Raw genomic sequence first — 17,600 nt, forward strand, 5'->3', positions numbered from 1 at the left:
AATTTAAACTTAGGTCTAAGTCTAAATAAAGCCCACATTCATTTCTTGGCCCATGTGTTATCTACTTCATGATAGCATACTAGAAATCTCTATATCCCAGGACAATGAGCCAAGATCTAAAATTAGTTAGAAAAACATTGAGGCTATAATGAAGGCTGACCTTTCTCTTTATCTAAAACTCTAGACCTGTTCAAAATCCTGTTGCCCTGGCTGGTGTGGCTCAGTTGGCTGAGGTTGTCCCATGTACCAAAAGGTCCTGGTTTGATTACCAGTCAGAGCACACACCCAGGTTTTGGGTTTGATCCCTGGTTGGGATGTGTGCAGAAGACAACCAGTCAGTGTTTCTCTCTCATTAATGTTTCTCTCCCTCTCTCTTCCTCTTGCTCTAAAATAAATAAATAAACAAACAAACAAATAAATAAATAAAATTCTGTCAGATCTCTTTTAAAATTTAAAAACAGCCATGGCCAGTACGGCTCAGTTGGTTAGAGCATCATCCCATGCACCAAAGGGTCAAGCGTTATGTTCCCAGTCAGGGCATATACCCAGGTTGTGGGTTTGATCCTGGTCAAGGCACGTATGGGAGGCAACCGACTGATGTTTCTTTCTCTCTTGCTCTCTCTCTAGAATCAATGAAAAAAAATCATATCCCACCTGGCAACTGCCAAAATGTTCTCTGCATCTACGAGTCTGTTTCTGTTCTGCTTATTTCTTTGTTTTTTAGATTCAATTGTTGACAGATATGTATTTATTGACATTTTATTGTTCAGTTTTTATTGTTGTTCTTCCTTCTTCTTCTCCCTTCTTCTCCTTCCTCCCCCTCCTTCTCCCCCTTCCTCCTCCTTCTTCTTCCTCTTAAAGACGACCCTTTAACATTTCATAAAATATTGGTTTGGTGGTGATGAACTCCTTTATCTAACTGAACTCCTTTAGCTTTTTTGTCTGGGAAGCTCTTTATCTAATTCCAAATGATAACTTTGCCCCCTAGAGTAATCTGGTTGTAGGTCTTTGCTTTTCATCAATTTGAATATTTCTTGCTAATCCCTTCTGGCCTGCAAAGCTTGTTGAGAAATCAGCTGACACCCTTTTTTTTTTTTCTTTCTTAAATATATCTTTATTGATTTCAGAGAGAGGAAAGGAGAGGGATAGAGAGAGATAGAAACATCAATGATGAAAGTCATTGATCGAGCCTGCAACCCGGGCATGTGCCCTGACCAGAATTGAACCCCGATCGCCTGGATCCTAGGTCGACGCTCAACCGCTGAGCCATGCCTGGCCGGGCATCAGCTGACAATCTTATGGGAGCTCCCTTGTAGGTAACTAACTGCTTTTTTCTTTTTGCCTTTAATCTTGTCTTTAACCTTCTGCATTATTATGGTGTGTCTTGGTGAGGGCCTCTTTGGATTCATCTTTTTTGGGACTCTCTGTGCTTCCTGAATTTGTATATCTATTTTCTTCACCAAGTTTTCTGTTATTACTTTTTCAAATAGGTTTTCAATTTTTTATTCTCTCTCTTCTCCTTCCAGCACCCCCATGATGCAAATATTAATATGCTTGAAGTTGTTCCATAGGCTCCATACACTATTCTCATTTGGGGGGATTCCTTTTTCTTTTTGCTGTTCCGATTCAGTGTTTTTTGCTTCCTTATATTCCAAATTGCTGATTTGATTCTCGGCTTGATCTACTTTACTGTTGATTCCCTGTAAATTACTCTTCATTTCACTTAGTATATTCTTCATTTCTGACTGGTCCCTTTTTATGCTGCTGAAGTTCTAAGTTCATTGAGCATCCCTGTAACCAGTGTTTTCAACTCTGCATCTAGTAGGTTGCTTACTTCCATTTTACTTAGTTCTTTTTCTGGAGTTTTGTTCTGTTCTTTCATTTGGAACACATTTCTTTGTCTCCTCCTTTTGGCAGCCTCCCTATGTTTGTTTCTATGTATTAGGTAGAGCTGCTACATTTTCCAGGCTTGGTATAGTGGCCTAATGTGGTATGTGTTCTGTAGGGTAGAGTGGCATGGTCTCCCTGATCACCCAACCTGGGCACTCAAGGTGTGTCCCTCATGTGGGTTGTGTACACCCTCCTCTTCTGGTTGAGCCTTTACTGCTGTTGGCATGTCAACGGGAAGAGTTTACCCTCAGACTGATCAGCTACAAGGACTGGATGTGACCACAGTGGAGGATCAGCTGTGCAGGGTTCCAGCCCACAGATCAGGAATTACTTCAGTGGAACTCTGGTGTCCACTGAGTCCACCCCTTGAGTGTGTTGCTTGTGGGAGGGGTTGTGCTTGCATGTGGTCTGAAGCTGTCCACCAGGTGTGCTGGCTAAGGGGTCTCCCAGGAGGTGCAGGCCAAGGTCAGTTACCACCTGTGTTCTGCCCTTGGCCACCCAGTATGCACTACAAAGCAATCTGCAGATGGCTGCTACTTGTGCTGGGCCTGGAGGTGCCCAGGCAGGGCTAAACTGTGACCTGAGGCCAGATGCTGTTAGTGCTGGGCCTGGGAGGTATGGGACACATGAGGCTAGAGGCTGCTTGTGTGAGAGATTTCAGGAAAATCTGAAGGATCAGCCAAGATAGGCTATTTTTATGAAAAAGCTAGTGGAAACAGCTTGGGTGGGCCCAAAAGTTGGGTAGGGCAGGACCTCATGGAATCATCAGGGTGGGGCAAACAGTATGAACCAGGTTGATGGAGTCTCAGGTACGGTGCCCACCTGCTGGCTCCGGTGTGGGGGGGACTCACCAAAGAAACAATGGCCTCTGCCAGCACTTTTGTCTGGCAAAAAGCTCTTCCCCCTCCCTAGCCCATCCCACTCTTGCACTGATGCCAGATAAATCAGTTTCTCTTCTAGTGCCTTTCAAGCCTCTGCCCAAGAGCTGGAGCTCAGAGGGAGTGATTCTGAGTAAGTCTGTTCATGGGCCCTTTAAAAGGAACTGCCTGGGACTCCAGCAGCCCGCCATCTAGCCTCAGCATGAATCCCCACTGGTTTTACAGCCAGAAGTCATGGGGACTTCTCTTCCTGGCACTGGAACCCTGGGCTGGGAGCCTGGTGTGGGGCTAGGGCCCCTTGTTCCTCAGGGGGGACCTCTGCAGCTGAGATATGTCTCCCAATTTTTACCCACCACAAGCGGGTGTGGGATTAGCCCATTTTGTGTCTCTGTCCCTCCTACCAGTCTCAATGTGGCTTCTTCTTTAATTCACTAATTGTAGAACTTCCATTCAGCTAGATTTCAGGTTGTTCTGAATGATGGTTATTCTGCAGTTTAGTTGTAATTTTGATATCGTGGGAGGAGGTGAGTACTGCATTTACCTACACTGCTATCTTGACCAGAAGTCTCCCTTCACTTTATTAATTAGAAGTCTTCTATAAAAAAGAGCTGTTCCTTCTCCCTCATTTAGTTAATTTGGGATATACATTATTCATTGGATTATAATCCATTACTATTAACAGTTTTTTTGCTCAATGTTATGTGGTTCTACTAATCATTTTTTAAAAATGCTTATAGAATAAATGAGTAAGCCCGGCCGGGCATGGCTCAGAGGCTGAGCATCGACCTAGGATCCAGGAGATCAAGGTTCGATTCCCGGTCAGGGCACATGCCCCGGCTGCGGGCTAGGCAGCCGATCAATGACTCTCTCATCATTGATGTTTCTATCTCTCTCTTCCTCTCCCTTCCTCTCTCTGGAATCAATAAAGATATATTTAAAAAAAAAAAAAAAAAAAGAATAAATGAGTGAATAAACTACATCTTGTATACCAGGATATGAGGAAGAGATATAAACACAGATAGAACAAAATGTATTCGTCACCACAGTAATCCAATCAGAAGATTGCTGCTTACCTGACATTAGCTTCTTGAGCAATTTCTGGCTCTTGTTTGAGTCACGTTGTAAAATATCCTGTTCTTCTCGAGTACATACCTATAAAGTAATAGAAGTCACATGATCCAATAGTTATTTATGTTATTTGCTTGATATACTACAAAGTAACCTAAAATTACAAATTAGCTATGGCAATAAAAAAATGAGACTGTTCGTACTTTTTTATCCTGACAAATATACCAAAAAATATATATTCAAATAAGTTTTGCCCCACTCTTTCCATTTCTCCCTTCTTTCATGAAGCATACAAAAAACTGATCTCAATGCAAGTGACACTGAATGACTTGATAGTTAAAAAAGAAAATAAACCTAACCTATTTTCAAAGGAGAAAGATTTGCCATAGAGAATACTGGAAAAAATACTCAATACTTTCTTTTTAAAAAAGCCTTCCAGTTCTAGTCATGAAATCCAAATCTTACAGGAGAAATTATAAGCAGGTATCTTATTAAAAGAAGCAGAGATAAAAGCAAATTACAGTCTGTGAAATCTAATCTAGCTTTTATACTATATATTTTTGTTTCTTTGCCTTTGAACATTATAAAATAATGAATATATTAAGCAAAAAAAGTTCTGGTTATTATAAAGTCACTGCAATTTTAAGAAGGAAAGCAAAGAAGGGGTTACTTAAAAACAGTTTCAGTCTAAGCTTATAAAACTGCAAAGCTTCAAGGCCAATCTGTTTTATGTTACTGTACTTCCTAGCAGTTGCCTTGGTGGCACACAGAGTTTCTGCCAGCAGCTGTAGGTTGTTTCTCTAAAGAAAGTCCCATATGCGAGGACATTTACTGCCATTTTCGGAACATTTCTGATGGTAGACATTACATCTATCAGGTCATCCATTTTCTATCAGCTTGTTCTCTAAGTATACGGAAAAACTAAGGGCTCTAAACAAATCAATTAAAGAGAAGGTAAAACAAAGCAATATAAAATAGATTCCTTCACTAACACCAAATGCCAGCCAGCTCAACTGGTATAATAAGCTTTTTAAAAAATCCTCACCAGATGATATGTTCTACTGATTTCACAGAGAAGGGGGGGAGAAAGAGAGAAACATCAATATATGAAAGAAACATGGATCAGCTGCTCACCCCCATCACCACATGTGCCCTCACCAGGGATTGAACCCACAACTCAGGTAAGTACCCTGACCAGAAATAGAACAGGCAACCTTTTGGTACATTGGACAACGCACCAACCAAGTAAGCCATACTGGCCAGGGCTGGCATAATAAGGTTTTTAGACAACTCATTAGGGTGTTTGCAAGAGAGTCATTACTGCTACGCTCTTGGGGTCATTCTCTCAGACAATGCAGAGCTATAAAGAGGAGGTGTCCTAGAAACAAAAGCTCAAATGACACAAAGATTATGTCACAGTGGTTCTGTTCCCTTGGGGATATGAACCACATCCAAAGATTATGACAAAAAATCTTAGGCTCTGAAGTTTTCTTGAATTGAAGTTTATCTGACACAAGACTTCGATTTCTCAACAATATGTATTCTCAAAACCCTTCTCACTAACAGGCCTTATTACTAGGATATAAGCTTGGATTTTTGACTAAAAAATTCCTGCTACGACAGTTTACTGGATATCATAGGGAAGAAATTTACTATGAAAGAGAGAGTACTAAGATGTGAATGTCCCTATTTATTAAACCAAAGCATAGTAGTAAAACAAAATAGAAAAGAAACAATTACCAGAGTACCACAGAATAAGCAAGGGCCAGAACCTTCTTGTTCACAGACTATACGCCCACAGATCAGACAGTTATTGATCAGCTTGTGCTTCTGGCCCAGGCAATCACAAGGGTGGCGACCTGGGATGAGGACTGCAAGCTTGTCTTGTCCCTCTTTTGTGTATAAACTGACAAACTTCGTCTTCTTCTTTAAGGAGTTGCTGTTCTCTTGTGCCTAATTGTACAAGAATATCAGAAATAACACCAAATAATTAATGACAATGAAAATAATCAAAGGACAGAAAACCTTAGTTCTGTTCAACAATAACTTATACACCAGGAGCCAGAAAAGAAGGGAGGGAGAGAAATACAAATTAATTATAATCAAGGGTCTAGGGAAAGATTATGGTCTAGAAAAAGCCTCTAATATACCTTACCTTTTCAGCCCTCTATTACAGCCAGTGGGAGGTAGATGTAGCAGTAAAAGCTGATTATGTGACATATTTAAGCATAGCTAAATTGAAAATCATAAGAAACAAAAATGCCTCCAAAAGCAGGTGATATTCATAGGTTTGGAAATATGACTAAAATAAGAATAATCGATAAAAATAGATTCAATAAGGCCCTGTTTGGGTAGCTCAGTTGGTTAGAGCATTGTCCCCATATGCCAAGTTGTGGGTTCAATCCTGTGTCAGGACACATATAAGAATCAACCAATGAATACATAAATAAGTGGAACAACAAATCGATGTTTCTCTCTCTCCCTTCCTCTGCCTCTCTAAAAATCAATAAATAAAATTTTTCAAAAATAGACTCAAGCCTGGCGTGGCGTGGCATGGCGTGGCGTGGCTCAGCAGTTGAGCTGCGACCTAGGATCCAGGCGATCAGGTTTCAATTCCCAGTCAGGGCACATGCCCGGGTTTTGGGCTCGATCCCCAGTGGGGGGCATGCAGGAGGCAGCCAGTCAATGACTCTTTCATCACTGATGTTTCTATCTCTCTCTCACTCTCCTTTCCTCTCTCTGAAATCAATAAAGATATATTTAAATAAATAAATAAACAGCCTACCTAAACTAACACCCATCCAACCAATTACTACCTATCAGCACTGTTCATTTTTCATAGATTTACAATCTATAATTATTTAAAAAAAATTTTTTTGACTGTCTTTTCCACTTTTCCTCTGAACCACTAAAATGTAAACTCTAGGAGAGCAAGAAAGCCTAATGTATCTTGTTTATTGCTATATTTCTAATGCCTAAATCAGTTCTTGACATATAGCAGACATGCAATAAAAATTTCTAAATAACCAAATGAATTGCCTGTAGAAGTTGAAGATAGATTTACCTACAGATCCATTTTTAGGTACAGTTTGATAATCATTACTGGTACTTCCAGATCTGTGAATCTGCCTGAAATTTATTTGTAACCCCAAAATCAATACTTCAGATACCTTCACAATCATTCATGGACATGTACAGAGTGGCAATAAATTTGAGTCACCAAATGCACATATTTCTAGCTAAGATCAAAAAAGGCAATGGTCTGCCTTCTTATTTCAGCTCTTGTACAGTAAACAAGTATTTTTTAGTCTATTTGGTGCCACTTCTTTGCATTTTTGTTTTGTTGGTGATCTCACCACTTAAAATGGCCCACCCCATGCATAGTGCTCAAGTGCCATCTAGTGTTCCTAAGCACAAGGAGGCTTATGTAGAAAATAGGCATCTTATAAATAAGCATCTTCATGCATGAGTTATAGTATTGTTGGCTATGAGTCAATGTTAATGAATCAACAACACATATTAAATAAAGTGTCTTTAAAGAGAAATACACATAAAATAAGATTATGAACTGACTGGCTAATGGAACTGTTGTGACCAGAGGCTCCCAGGAATCTAACCCTGCATTTCCCATAGGAAGTTCAATATTCACTAATTCAGTACACACTGCAGCTTTAATGAGAAATTACTGTATATGGGATAAACCATTTTTTCAAACTTATTTTCCAAGTTTGCTTAATAAGTACAAAACACTTAAGGACAAAACATAGACTCAGAAACAAGTTGTTGAGAGACAAAATGCTCTGAACGCACTAAGAAATAAAAAATGAAATATTTATATCATTATTAATTTGAAGATTTTCCCTACCCAAGTCTGGAAACTTAAGAGTAACCTCCAGCTTTTGATTTACCTTATGAAACCCACTTAACAGCAAGCATCAAGACACCTTATCCATAAGGACCATTAATATAAATAGTGAAATTCTCTGTCAAAGTACAACTGCTATTTGCCACACTAGAAATCTAGATTATAAAAAATCTAGGTTATAGCAATAGGAATTTCACATAGCCAGTGCAGGATTCTTTAATGTGGACTGGATTAACTAAATTAAAAGATTAAAGAATTATAAAAAAAGAAATACTTAAAAGGACTGGCATATATAAATGTAAAAATATTTATCACTATTTAAAAACAGAATTTTTTAAAAAGCACTCTTAGAAAATTGACTTAACGAAGAAAACATAGATAATAGTTCTCATGCTGTTTTCAACAACTTTCTGTCCTAGATGTTAAAAATTTATTAAAAGTTTGTTATCATACTTTATTTCATATTTATTTTAAAATTATGAAATAAAGCTTAAAAAATTTCATCCATTATTCATCATACTAACCATAAAATATTTTCCTGTTTTTATTTTACATTTACCATAACATTCTATATATCTGCAGTCACTACTGATAAAATGTATATTCACACCCACATATAAATATACTTCTTCTACTTTAAAAACAAGTATATTTATTGCTAAGAGTAAAATAAAAATTACTCAAAATAATGTTCAGATGGATTACAAACCTAAAAGTGATGAACATTTTCCCAAATTCTGTATTTTGGAGAATAATTTTATTAGCTGCATAGTATCCTATCAAATGAGGGAATATTTATTTATTGTTAACCCTAACCCGAGGATATTTTTTCCATTGATTTCTTTAGAGAGTGGAAGGGAGAAAGGTGGAGGGAGAAGGGGAGAGAGGGAAGGAGGGAGGGATGAGAGAAAAACATCCAATGTGAGAGAGACACATGGATTGGTTGCCTCCTTCACACACCCCGACCCAGGCTGTGGACTAAACCTGCAACCCAGGTACATGCCCTTGACTGGGAATCAAACCTGAGATCCTTCAGTTCTCTAGCTGATGCTCTAACACTGGCCAGGGCAGGGAACTATAATTTATTTAATCTTTCTCTTATGGCTAAACAATCAGGTCAGTTCAAATTTTTAATATTATAAATAATACTGTATAGAACATACAATTTTTAAAATGTACTTCTAATTACTTTAGTTACTTTAAAAAATAAAATGTATATGTACATTTTCCATGGTTCTTGAAATTAAAGCCCTAGTGCACTTCATTAAATATTTTGCATCATATATATAATCTCAATCTCATCTCTAAGATGTCCTTATAATACTTATTTAATCAGGTGGCCAAAAAAAATGCCATATAGAATTATCACCTTCTCTTCATAAAATTCATGCATTTGTTGAAAAATCGCCATTCTAGACCATTGTGTACACTTTGTACAGTCATTTCCTTTTCTCCATATAGCCAGAAAAAAATTCATTTTATAAGCACTTACCTTGGCCAAATCAAAAGGTGTTTTGACCTCTACGGTCGTGTCAGGTTCAGCAAATGCCAGAACTTCCTGTCTGTTTCTCCCTTTCCGCCTGCTCCTCTTTAGCTGGTCTCCTAATCTCTGTCCATCTAAAATTTCTTTAAAGAAGAAGAAGAAAATATATATATGTACACACATAGTTTGATAATAGTAGAATTATTGGTGAACTAATAGCTAACAGAGAAGATGCTTAATATTTAATTTTTTATTTATTGATTTTGTTTTTTAAATATATCTTTATTGATTTCAGAGAGAGGAAAGGAGAGGGAGAGAGAGAGATAGAAACATCAATGATGAGAGAGTCATTGATCGACTGCCTCCTGCGTGCGCGTGACTGGGGATCAAGCCCGCAACCAGGGCATGTGCCCTGACCGGGAATCAAACCCCGATTGCCTGGATCCTAGGTCGAAGCTCAACCGTTGAGCCACGCCTGGCCGGGCTATTTATTGATTTTAGAGAGAGGAAGGGGAGGAGGATGGAAAAAGAGAGAGAGAGGAATATCGATTCATTGTTTCACTTATTTATGTATTTGTTGGTTGATTCTTTTGTTTTTTTTTTGGAAGGTTAATGTGTTCAAAGATAGTTCTCCTTTGGCCTGGAGCTTCACCAATTAAGTTGCATCCTTTGATGTAAATATTGCCCAATGGTAAATGAAACCTCAGCAGCTTAACTTGGCAATTTTCCTTCATTAAGCCATGCCAAGGCAAACTGGCAGGGATGTGGGTTCTGAATGGAGAAGGTTGCAGAGCAGATAAGTCTCTAAGAGTGAAAGCCTCCAAACAGCTGATCTTTTACATTTTAAGGGTGTCTCTCTTTTTTTTCTCTCTCTCCATAATCTCCTTCTCTTGCTCTTTGTCTCACCTCAAGTCATCTAAATCCAATTTGCCTCAAAGTCAATGAGTCAATGATTCACTTATTTTTTTTTTTTAAATATATCTTTATTGATTTCAAAGAGGAAAGGAGAGGGAGAGAGAGAGATAGAAACATCAACGATGAGAGAGTCATTGATCGAGCCCGCAACCCGGGCATGTGCCCTGACCGGGAATCGAACCCCGATTGCCTGGATCCTAGGTCAATGCTCAGCCCCTGAGCCACGCCTGGTTGGGCATTGGTTGATTCTTGTATGTGCCCTCACCAGGGATCAAACCCACAACCTTGGCATGTGGAAACGTGCTAACCAACTGAGCAACCCAGCCAGAGTGATGCTTAATATTTAAAGTCAAGACATGAAGTCAGGCAGATTTTTAAATTATATTTTCCTTTCAAACAAGAATTAAATTTAAACCATTATTTTCTAGACTGTAGTCAATGATAAAGACTACTGGCTAGGATTAAGAAGTAAAATTAGCCTGGCCGGGCATGGCTCAGCAGTTGAGCATCGATCTAGGATCCAGGAGATGGGGGTTCGGTTCCCGGTCAGGGCACATGCCAGGGTTGTGGGCTGCAGCCGATCAATGACTCTCTCATCATTGATGTTTCTGTCTCTCTCTCTCCCTCTCCTTTCCTCTCTCTTAAATCAATAAAGACATATTAAAAAAAAAAGAAGTTAAATTAAAATCTGATTATTTTAGATTATATAATAATGAGTTAGATTATTTAGTTTGACACTCATCTTTTGTACTGTTTAAAGAGTTACTTCTAAATGCTATTTATACTAAAATTGGTCAGAATTTATCTTCATCCAGGTATGCACATAACTGAAAAGTGTTTCTTTAATCCATGTGTAAATTTTTCAAACTATTCTGAAGCCACATTTATATCAGCAAACAGTATTTTTGTGATGTTTTCTAAGCTGAAAAAGTTTTACCTAGAACCATATTCTTCACAGATTGAGAGGAACTGAATTAAAAATATGTATACATATGACTCTGCTTAAGTTAGCTATGAGGAAATACAGAGTGACAAAAATACTAAGTCCTAGAAACCAGCCCATTTACCAATATGTCAATCTTTACTTAATTACATTAACTTACCATCTTTTTTGAAGGACTGCTGAAGAGCATCAGAAATCAACTCCTGGTCATTCTTTTGCCATTTGTTTATAAGCTCTTCTATGAATTGACCTTTTTTGCCCTCATTTCCCTGAAGGAGGTCAGTAACATACTCTCGTATCTCTTCAGGACTCTCAATTGAAAAAACATACCTCAGGAAGTAAAGATATAAGTTGTTGAAACAAGGGTAGCTTACACTATGTTTTTCAATGATTGTAACAGAGATCAAAGTAGTAAAAAAATCATTAATTAATCCATTAGTGTTTGAGTCAAATTCTACCCTAGATGCTAAAGATATAAATTTGATTAGGACAAAGACCCTGACCTCAAGCAGTTCATAATCTAACCTTCACAATCTTCTTGCATTTCTAAAACCAAATCAGTGTTTTGAAAATAGGCTTGTGGGGCTACCCTTAACACAGGAATATTATCTATTTTTATTTTTATTAAAATACAGGCGGCAGAATACTTACTATAACTACATATCTGTAATCATTATATTTCCCTAGGAACAATACAAATTACCTAATCTCTATATTGCAAAACCTAAAATTTCTCTTCATTTTCACTAAAAATATGAATATACACTAAAAATTAACCAGTTGATTTAACATTCTTAAAAATTATAAATCATGATTAGCATCACATCAGAATAAGAAAATCTACAGGCATACCTTGTTTTATTGTGCTTCACAGGTGTTGGGTGTTTACAAACTGAAGGTAAGACTCTTCACCAGCAAAGAGAGATTATGACTTGCTTTATTGCAATACTCGATTTATTACAGTGGTCTGGAATCAAACCCAAAATATCTCCAAGGTATGCGTGATTTAAGGAAATTTTATAAAGGGTTCTTAAAAAGTGAGGTGGGAGTATAAGTCAGTACAACTTTTCTAGAAACTAGTCAGTATATTTAAAGTGTCTTAAAAATAATCCAATAATTCCCTTTATAGGACTTTACATGAAATAGAGACACAGAAAATTTTATGCGAAAAAGTTACCTGCATAATTATTTAAATTAGTGAAAAACCAGAAGTTACTGAAAACATCCATTCATGGAGAAGGGGCAAAAGAACTCAAGTTTTTGGACTTTACAAAATGTAATATGCCACCACTAAAAGTGAAATTTTTGAAAAATTATTATTGACCTGAGGAAATGCTCTCATATAATGGTAAGTGAAATAACAGGATAGGCATATGATCCAAGTTGCTATAAAGGAAATGTGTATATCCATCCACTTTGTGTAGAAAAAAGGATGGAAAGTTATACACCAAAATGATTATCACTGAGTGGTATGATTAAAGAGAGTTTGGGTTTGTTTTTATTTTCTTTTTCCCCTACAATGAATATGTTTGGAAAATGTATTACAATATGCATAGGAAAAAACACTATAAGAGAAATAGTGGTTAACTCTGTATTGTGATATTATGGCAATTTTAGCTTCTTCCTTAAAATTTTTTTTTTAGTTTATTGCACAGTGAATATGCACATCATTAGAGAAGAAGTGAAAAAAAATTACTGATAACTTAAGATAATGGACCATGAAAGCATTATCAGATCCGAAGAAACTATAATTCAGATACCTAGTATGAGATACAAAAAAAATTAATAATCCTATACCCTTTAAATTTAAAACATCATGCAATTGTCCCATCAATGGTAGACAACCATTTTTAGAACTTTTACAGGTTAATCAACTTGATCCCCAAACTTACCAGCCCCCATAAAAAATCAATTGCTATTGGGGACCCAAGTCCTTCTGATGGAGGCCTCTCGCCCCCAAAATATCAATTGCTACTAAGGACTCACAGTGCTGCAAGGAACCTCAAGGGATCATTTAACCCTGGTGTATTCGAACCACTAGGAAAGTGAAACATTTGAATAAATGTCATTTTAACTATTTAATAAATTATAATAAAGAGCAACATACACTCAAATGTCTAATATACCAAATCTTATGTCAACCAAAATATGAACTAGTGCAGACTGTGGCTTTTGATGTCTCATAAATGTGTCACTGATTAGGAAAGTAAGAGCTCTTTGCTGTCTCTTTAAAAATTTCAGGCCACTCAAGTCAAATTATTCAAGTTACCAGACTAGTATAGTACACCTGGGTAATTCTCAGATACCAGGCATGGCACAGCAAATTTACACAGTAAATGCTTTCATCATGGCTGTTGTACAATAACTAGTAAAAACCTAATGCATGGTTTAAAGAGAGTTATATTATAGGTAGCTTTAGTGCTTATTTTAAGTTTTGAATAATTCTTGTATAACTTATATTTATGAATTCTTAAAAATGCAAGCGGGTATTTAACCATACTTAGTGCTTCAACTTTAAAACAAATTTCTGATCACTCCTCTTTCAAGGGTGTGGATAAGTTTAACCAAGGAAAATCTAAGTCTGCAAAATAAGCTTTTAAAAAAATACTTATAGGTATCAGTAAGTCTCAGTTTTTCTAAAATTTTTATTTATTGATTTTTAGAGAAAGAGGGAGAGAAACATTGATTTGTTGTTCCACTTATTTATGCATTCATTGGTTCCTTCTTATATGTGCCCCAACCCTGGCATATGGGGATAATGCTCTAATCAACTGAGCTAACCAGTCAGAGCCTGTAAAATAAGCTTTTAAACCACAATTTATGAGAATTAAAATTTTCCTGACGCTGTGAAGTATTTTCCGTACTTCATTGTTGATCCATTGAAAAGAGCCTCAATTTTTGCCCTGGTGGGTGTTTCTCAGTGGTTAGAGCATAGGCGGAAGCATTGAAGGGTGACAGGTACCTGGGTTGCAGGTTCCAGCCCACCCCAGGGTGGGAAGCAACCAATCAATGTCTCTCTCTCTCTCTTTCTCCCCTCTCCTTCCTCCCTTCCACTCTCTCTAGAAAGCAATGGAAAAAAATACCCTCGGATGAGGATTAAAAATATATATATAGCCTCGATTTTTAAAAATTGAATGACTTTTTTTGTTTGGTATATTACCAAAAAAAGTCTCATTATTTCATTTGATCAAGTTTTGTGGAAGTTTTTCCCTCCCACCTGAACATTGCTCCTCCACCTAGCCATCCTTTAGTTCTCCGGTGAAAGTCATCTCTTGCAGTAAACTTGGCAGTTCCTCAAATCTGAAAGAGTCACTTACTCCCTGCTCCCACAACACCCTGAACTTCCTCCACCTCAGGAATCTTCAACAAGCAGAACTCAATTGTAGCAATTTTCTTTGTTGCTCTACCACCTGGCTGGTAGCCAACAAATATTTGTTAAACAAATTAGCTAAACAGATTAATCACGTCACCACCTCCATTTCATAAAAATCATATAGTATAAGATAAGCTCTACTAGTAAGTTTACAGATGAGGAAACTAAGGTACAGAAAGGGAAATTACCTTGTCCAAGGTTCCAAAACTAGTAAATGACAACAGAAACTAGAACCTGGAACTCGTAAATCAGGAGCTATTTGCACCGCACCACGCCGCCTCTATTTAAATCCTAGGTCTATTTGACACAAGCCAGATGGGGCAAACGAAAATGTTCAGAGTAAGGGATTTCTGGAAAGACAATTTGGCTTGCCACTTCTCTCCAGAATCTAGAAGGAAGCTGGCTCCCGGGACAGTCTTACAAATTCTAATTACAGGATTTTAGCATTTTTCCTAGGAAAAAAGGCCCCACCGGCCGATTGTGGACCCTGACACCCTATTCCGGAAACTAAACAATAAACCCGAAGGTCAAAATTCGGCGCCCAGAGACTAACAAACAGCCCTCTTATCACATTACTTCATTCTCAGCAACTTTTTAGTCCTCCCTGCTTCCCGGTTCGCTCAGCCCGTTCACATCACAGAGCTCCTTCCCGCCTCAGACCTGAACCGGTCTTACTGCATTATCTCCTCGCTGACATCCAGGCCAAAAGTTTTCCGCAGCTGCTGGGTGCACCAGCTCACCAGCTGCTCCCGGGACGCCACACCAGCCACCGCCATTTTCCCCAGCCGGAACCAGCTGGGCTGAGGAAGCCTCGAGTACGGCGCGGGACTAGTTCCCTTCGCAACACCGACTTCGCGCGCGCAGGTTCCGCCAGGCTGCACCGCCCCGCGCGAGGGCACCGCCCCCAGCGCAGATCCCTCCCACCTGGGCGTCTCCTCCCGCTGCCTGGCGGCGTAGTGTAGTTGAGAGCATCAGCGCGAAATTCTTCCGCATTGTCAGACGTAGGACTCGAGAAGGGAGCGTTTTGTTAAGACAGTACAAATACCTATAAAAGCTACAGTTTAGGAAAAACAAAACTATAACCCAAATTGAGGGGCCAATTTTAAATAGTCGGTTTTATGGAAACCACTTAAAAACTGGGAAGCTGCCCGGCCGGGCGTGGCTCAGCTGTTGAGCGTCGACCTAGGATCCAGGGGATCAGGGTTCGGTTCCTGGTCAGGGCACATGCCCGGGTTGCGGGCTTGATCAATGACTCTGTCGTCATTGATGTTTCTACCTCTCTCTCTCCCTCTCCTTTCCTCTCTCTGAACAGTCAATAAAGATATATTTTAAAAAAAACTGGGAAGCTAAGGTAAAGCACTATAAGGGTTTGCTCTAGTGGTAGTGGTTGTATTAATACCGCCCCCCCCCCCGCCCGTCCCCGTCCCCGTCCCCGTCCCCGTCCCCGCAGTAGTCTAATACTAGATTCACGCTGCTGAAACCTCTTTCTGTTTAATCTTTTGAGCCAGGTGTTTCCCAGGAGGGCCAAGACGACTCAGCAAGCGCAAGGGGGTAAAAAACTTCAATGAAACAGATGTTGGGATTTGGATTTAAAGATCTGCCGCAAGAATTCTCTGTAGTGATGAAGATCACTGTAGTGATAAAAATCCCCACAGAAGTTGAAGGTATGTATTTCAACGCACGGTGACCAGATTTAAAGGTGTTTTGCATTCCTTAGTCCACTCGGGAAAATTTAGCCAGACTTTTCTGAAGAGCATAATGTCTTTTGATATAGTTAATACATTTAATTGGCTGGCTTTGTTTTACATTTATAGGTTCCTCATTCCCATTAGGCTATTTAGACTAAGTAATTACATTAATTGGATGCTGGTTTCATTACCGTAAATAATCAAAATCATAAGTGTATTGATTTACATTGTGTTTCAATTGTCTTATTAATTTGGAAAAACGTGGTATTCTAGCTTTAAAAATATTCTGTGAATGTCCATTACTAGTGGGTACAAGTTTTGTTTCTTCATAAATATTCTCTGCATTTAATACTAATTATAACATAGCCAAAAAGTTTACCTGTTTCTTTATCTGTTCAGTCCCTACAACTAAAATATTAACTTCTTAAAGACAAAAACTATGACTTCAGTTTTATTTACAGTAAGACTTAATACATCATACATATTATGATGAAATTACTAGGTACTCAAGAATAAAAATGTTCTTTTTTAATAAGGCATGCTAAAGATTGTAATTTCTAGTTTGTAATGACTAATATAACGTAATATCATTTACAATCATCATCATTTATTAAAACGAATTTCTGTCTGAGCAAAGCAAGCACAACTGTTTAACATGACTTACAGATATTCTTTCATATACTCAGGCAGAAATTTTAATCATGCATACTGCAATTTTTCTTAATGTCCTAGGCCTTTGAAATTTTCGGATTTGTACCACAGATCTCTGTGTTTTATTTAACTGTAAAGGAAAAGCACTTCCTCAAAGTAAACATTTAAATTAAGAATTTTTACTAGAGCCCTGGCTGGTGTGGCTCAGTTGTTTGAGGGTTGTCCCATGCACCAAAAGTTTGACGTTTTGATTCCCGGTCAGGTTGCAGGTTCCATCTGTGGTCAGGTTGCCGACAGGAGGCAACCCACCAGGAGGAGGAAACTGATTGATGTTTCTCTTTAATATCCATGTTTCTCTTTCTTCCTCTCTCTCCCTTTCTCTCTCTCTAAAATCAATAAAAACATATTTTTTAAAAAAGAATTCTTACTAGGCATCACTGCTTTTTTCCTTTTTTACTCGGCATGCATCCTTCCCTATCATAATTGGTATTAAAAAGACAAACATCCAAAAAATAAATAAAAGACACCCTAACAAACATAGCTATAGTAGTGTGTAGACTGTCCTTGTGTGCAAAGGTATATTTGCAATTCTTTGTAGTAGTTGATAAGCGGATTAGGATAAAAACCCCCAGCAGATTCTCTATGCAGTTCTAACTTCTGCAAGAATCTGGGATAAGAGTTCAAATAGTAATTCAGGTACTTGTAGAAGCCACTATAACTGAAAAGGAAATGTGTATTGAAGAACCATTGTGTATTGAGAGGGGCATGTTTTGACAAATAACAAAAGAATATACCCTGGGTCTTGTTGATTTTTCTGACAGGGATTTGGCTGTAATCTTAGACTCC

The 17,600-nt window shown here is 38.1% G+C and overlaps 1 protein-coding gene across 1 annotated transcript in view; it reads right to left on the reverse strand.

The window, feature by feature from the left end:
- TRIP4 (thyroid hormone receptor interactor 4) overlaps positions 1-15,191 on the reverse strand; it is a 52,777-nt gene extending 37,586 nt beyond the window's left edge. The window contains exons 1-5 of the mRNA XM_016208598.2: positions 15,091-15,191; positions 11,203-11,372; positions 9,194-9,327; positions 5,577-5,789; positions 3,842-3,920 (exon numbers count right to left, since the gene is read on the reverse strand). Of these exons, the coding sequence (XP_016064084.1) occupies positions 3,842-3,920; positions 5,577-5,789; positions 9,194-9,327; positions 11,203-11,372; positions 15,091-15,191 (697 nt within the window). The remainder of the gene's footprint in view (positions 1-3,841; positions 3,921-5,576; positions 5,790-9,193; positions 9,328-11,202; positions 11,373-15,090) is intronic.
- Positions 15,192-17,600: the final 2,409 nt, after the last annotated feature.

The sequence above is a fragment of the Miniopterus natalensis genome, chromosome 1 (genome assembly GCF_054644295.1).
Source record: "Miniopterus natalensis isolate mMinNat1 chromosome 1, mMinNat1.hap1, whole genome shotgun sequence".
Classification (NCBI taxonomy): domain Eukaryota; kingdom Metazoa; phylum Chordata; class Mammalia; order Chiroptera; family Miniopteridae; genus Miniopterus; species Miniopterus natalensis.